Source organism: Echiichthys vipera (assembly GCF_963691815.1).
Source record: "Echiichthys vipera genome assembly, chromosome: 5".
NCBI lineage: Eukaryota > Metazoa > Chordata > Actinopteri > Perciformes > Trachinidae > Echiichthys > Echiichthys vipera.
Window position 1 is genome coordinate 525,867 of NC_139830.1, and position 5,452 is coordinate 531,318.

General features: G+C 41.9%; 1 protein-coding gene across 1 annotated transcript in view; it reads left to right on the forward strand.

The window, feature by feature from the left end:
* Positions 1-4,744: 4,744 nt before the first annotated feature.
* ece2b (endothelin converting enzyme 2b) overlaps positions 4,745-5,452 on the forward strand; it is a gene marked incomplete at its 5' end in the record, with an annotated part of 35,924 nt that continues 35,216 nt past the window's right edge. The window contains one exon of the mRNA XM_083914139.1: positions 4,745-4,799. Coding sequence (XP_083770265.1) covers positions 4,745-4,799 — 55 coding nt within the window. The remainder of the gene's footprint in view (positions 4,800-5,452) is intronic.

The window sequence follows — 5,452 nt, forward strand, 5'->3', positions numbered from 1 at the left end:
ACTGGTTTTAAGGGTCTCAGGCGTCAGGTCCAGTACTCAGACTGGTTTTAAGGGTCTCAGACGTCAGGTCCAGTACTCAGACTGGTTTAAAGGTCTCAGGCGTCAGGTCCAGTACTCAGACTGGTTTTAAGGGTCTCAGTCGTCAGGTCCAGTACTCAGACTGGTTTAAAGGTCTCAGGCGTCAGGTCCAGTACTCAGACTGGTTTTAAGGGTCTCAGGTGTCAGGTCCAGTACTCAGACTGGTTCAAAGGTCTCAGGTGTCAGGTCCAGTACTCAGACTGGTTTTAAGGGTCTCAGGTGTCAGGTCCAGTACTCAGACTGGTTTTAAGGGTCTCAGACGTCAGGTCCAGTACTCAGACTGGTTTAAAGGTCTCAGGCGTCAGGTCCAGTACTCAGACTGGTTTTAAGGGTCTCAGTCGTCAGGTCCAGTACTCAGACTGGTTTTAAGGGTCTCAGGCGTCAGGTCCAGTACTCAGACTGGTTTTAAAGGTCTCAGGTGTCAGGTCCAGTACTCAGACTGGTTTTAATGGTCTCAGACGTCAGGTCCAGTACTCAGACTGGTTCAAAGGTCTCAGGTGTCAGGTCCAGTACTCAGACTGGTGTTAAGGGTCTCAGGTGTCAGGACCAGTACTCAGACCGGTTCAAAGGTCTCAGGTGTCAGGTCCAGTACTCAGACTGGTTTTAAAGGTCTCAGGTGTCAGGTCCAGTACTCAGACTGGTTTAAAGGTCTCAGGCGTCAGGTCCAGTACTCAGACTGGTTTTAAAGGTCTCAGGTGTCAGGTCCAGTACTCAGACTGGTTTTAAAGGTCTCAGGCGTCAGGTCCAGTACTCAGACTGGTTTTAAAGGTCTCAGGTGTCAGGTCCAGTACTCAGACTGGTTTTAAGGGTCTCAGGTGTCAGGACCAGTACTCAGACTGGTTTAAAGGTCTCAGGCGTCAGGACTGGTCTAATGAAAGGGGGGAGGGGGTCTCGCCTTTGTCCCGGTGATGTTGCCCTCGGGAACAGGAGGTGGTGATGGTGAAAGGTTGCCATGGTGACGACCTGCAGGTGCTGACCTCAGACCTCAGATAATCCAGTTCGTGAATCTGCGATCGATGAGAGACGACATCAGTCTGTTACGTTTGTATGAAGTTTATATTTATATAGATGTATAACTTGATATAAAAGTATTTATATAAAGTTTTATTACAAACGATTCTTTTGAATAGAAATGGGAAACATACAGAAAACATGGGATCAACACAAAGATCCATGAGAAGAAATCAAAGCAGCAACAAATCTATTTTTACTAAATTCTGTATCATATTTAGTAGATAAAACGAAGCATCATCAGCGTAGCAAGTGAATCTGCAGCTATTTTTAGTTGTTTTGCTTAAATTTTTCATCATTGTTCACCAATTTTTACTAATCTTGTTTCATTTTGATCAATATTTATTCATCTTACGTCCATTTTTACTCATTTTTTTAATCAATTTTTACTCATTTTTTTAATCAATTTTTACTCATTTTGTATAATTTTTAGTAGATAAAACAAAGCACCAACAACTTAATTAGTGAAAACAAATCTATTTTTAGTCATTTTATAACAATTTTAGTCGTTTTGTTTCAATTTTTACCTAATTTGTATCAATTTTCCTCATTTTGTATCATTTTTAGTAGATAAAACGAAGCATCATCAGCGTAGTGAGTGAATATTCATCTATTTAGTCAGCTTGCTTCAATTTTTCATCATTGTTCACCAATTTTTACTCATCTTGCGCCATTTTGATCCATATTTATTTATTTTACATCTATTTTTACTAATTTTGCATCCATTTGCAGTCGTTTTGTGTAATTTTTAACCATAAAACAAATCGTCATCAGCGTAGTTGGTGAATACAAATCTATGTTTACTCATTTTGTATCAAATTTAATCTTTCTGCGTAATTTTTAGTAGATAAAACGAAGCATCATCAGCGTAGTTAGAGAACCTGCATCTATTTTTAGTTGTTTTGCTTCAATTTTTCATCATTCTTCACCAATTTTTACTCATCTTGTTTCATTTTGATACATATTTATTCATCTTACATCCATTTTTACTCATTCTTTTAATCAATTTTTACTCATTTTGCATATTTTTAGTAGATAAAACGAAGCGTCATCAATGTAGTGAGTGAACCTACTGGCCCCTGCACCAGCTCCTCTCATAGTAAAGTCACATTCATCACTTTCTTTGGTCCCATTTGGATCTTTTAACTGATTTAATCTGATTTTTGTTTCTATAATAAATGAGTTTTGATCAGAAAAAGTTGTTTTCAGCGTCTGAAACCTGTTTGATTTCACATGAAACTGAATATTTTAAACATTTAAAGACATTTTTCACCGTGTTGAGACGTTTTATAATAAACTAAACAAACATCTCTGAAATCTGAGGATGAAAATAAAGAATTATCTGCAGACGTTTGTGACGTCATCAGGTCAGTTTAAGATCAGTTTGTTTTTTAACCAGACAACAAAGTGTCATCAGCGTAGTTAGTGAATATTCATCTATTTTTACTCATTTTCTATCAATTTTTTACTAATTTTGCATCTATTTTAGTCATTCTGCAAATTTTTAGTAGATAAAACGAAGCGTCATCAGCGTAGAGAGTGAACCTGCAGCTATTTTTAGTCGTTTTGCTTAAATTTTTCATAATTTTTCACCAATTTTTACTCATCTTGTGCCAATTTTAGTCATTTTGATCCATATTTATTCACCTTACATCCAGTTTTAATCATTTTTTATCAATTTTTACTCATTCTGTTTAATCTTTGACCAGAAAACAAAGCAGCAACAGCGTAGTTAGTGAATATTCATCTATTTTAAGTCATTTTGCACCAATTTATTCATCTTACATCCTTTTTTACTCTTTTATTTATCAATTTTTAATCATTCTGCCTGATTTTAGTGCAGAAAACAAAGCAACTGTCGACTCCAGCATCTCTCCTGCTGGACATCAGAGAGAATGCAGCTTTAAGTGGAGTCTCCTCCTGCTGGACATCAGAGAGAATGCAGCTTTAAGTGGAGTCTCCTCCTGCTGGACATTAGAGAGAATGCAGCTTTAAGTGGAGTCTCCTCCTGCTGGACATTAGAGAGGATGCAGCTTTAAGTGGAGTCTCCTCCTGCTGGACATTAGAGAGAATGCAGCTTTAAGTGGAGTCTCCTCCTGCTGGACATTAGAGAGAATGCAGCTTTAAGTGGAGTCTCCTCCTGCTGGACATTAGAGAGAATGCAGCTTTAAGTGGAGTCTCCTCCTGCTGGACATTAGAGAGAATGCAGCTTTAAGTGGAGTCTCCTCCTGCTGGACATTAGAGAGGATGCAGCTTTAAGTGGACATTAGAGAGAGTGCAGCTTTAAGTGGACGTTAGAGAGGAGGCAGCTTTATATAAACAGAGTTTTTTTGATGCAGTTGAGACAAAGGTGATGTTCTCGTGTTGTTCCGCAGAAGCAGAGATGATTTAGTGGAGCAGTGTTTGTGTCTGGGGTCACACACACACACACACACACACACACACACACACACACACACACACACACACACACACACACACACACACACACACACACACACACACACACACACACACACACACACACACACACACACACACACAGATGTTATATAAGCTGCAGTGAACTCCATTAGAGCTGAATGGAGATGATTCACACACATTATCTAATTACACACAGACACACACACACACACACTCACACACACTCACACAGACACACACACACAGACACTCACACACACACACACACACACGCACACACACACGCACACACACACACACACATACACACAGTGACATCAGCCTCTACAGAGATATATAACACACTCTCCGTCTCCTGGTAACCTCGCTCGCCCACTCCCCCCTCTCTCCCCCTCCGTGTGCGTCATCAATTAAAGAGAACAGAGGAGAGAGAGAGAGAGAGAGAGAGAGAGAGAGAGAGAGAGAGAGAGAGAGAGAGAGAGAGAGAGAGAGAGAGAGAGAGAGAGAGAGAGAGAGAGAGAGAGAGAGAGAGAGAGAGAGAGAGAGAGAGAGAGAGAGAGATGAGAGAGAGAGATAGAGAGAGAGAGAGAGAGAGAGAGAGAGAGATGAGAGAGAGAGAGAGAGAGAGAGAGAGAGAGAGAGAGGTCTGAGGAAGGAAACAGTTGGAAACCTTTAGTTTCCTGCAGGAAGACGAGTCCTCCCCCGACTCACACACACAGACACACACACACTCTATCACACACACACACACACTCTCACACACACACTCTCTCACACACACACACAGTGGGAGGGAGGACCAGGACCTAAGTCTTGGTCTCGTCTGGAGGAGGGTCCAAAACCTTGAACTCTGACCTGGAAGATCTGAGACAGACCACCAACCACGTCTTTAGAGACTACACCGTCACTTAACCGTCACTTAACCGTCACTTAACCGTCTCCTTTAAAGACTAAACTTAACCAACTCCTTTAGACTACCAAAATAAAGTTCCCCGACCCGGTTGCGTCCATCTGGGAACTTTATTTTGAAGTGATGACGTATATGATGATATATGACTGATGGATCTATGTGTGTGTGTGTGTGTGTGTGTGTGTGTGTGTGTGTGTGTGTGTGTGTGTGTGTGTGTGTGTGTGTGTGTGTGTGTGTGTGTGTGTGTGTGTGTTGTGTGTGTGTGTGTGTGTGTGTGGTGTGTGTGTGTGTGTGTGTGTGTGTGTGTGTGTGTGTGTGCAGATGTCCAACTATAAGAGAGCTACGTTTGAGGAGGACGAAGTGTCGGACTCTCCGGGTGAGGCGGCCTCGTCTCCCGACAGAGTGGAGGTCAGTGAACGCACCACACATTTATAAACACTCTTCTTCTTCTTCTTCTTCTCTCTCTTCATCCTCCTCTTTAATCATTTCATCTTCTGCTCGTTTACGACTGTCGCAGCTTTAAGTCTAGTCTGCTCATGATGAGAGCTGATGGACTCAGCTGCAGACGAGCTAACGCTAAACACTGCTGAGAATCCACTGATCAGTTAAATGAGTCACTCACAAACAGACCTGGCAACCACTCAACAAACCTGGCAACCAATCAACAAGCCTGGCAACCAATCAACAAACCTGGCAACCAATCAACAAGCCTGGCAACCAATCAACAAACCTGCAACCAATCAACAAACCTGGCAACCAATCAACAAACCTGGCAACCAATCAACAAACCTGGCAACCAATCAACAAACCTGGCAACCAATCAACAGACCTGGCCACAAATCAACAAACCTGGCAACCAGTCAACAAGCCTTGCAACCAATCAACAAACCTGGCAACAAATCAACAAACCTGGCAACCAATCACAGACCTGGCAACCAATCAACAAACCTGGCAACCAACCTGAACCTGGCAACCAATCAACAAGCCTGGCAACCAATCAACAAACCTGGCAACCAATCAACAAACCTG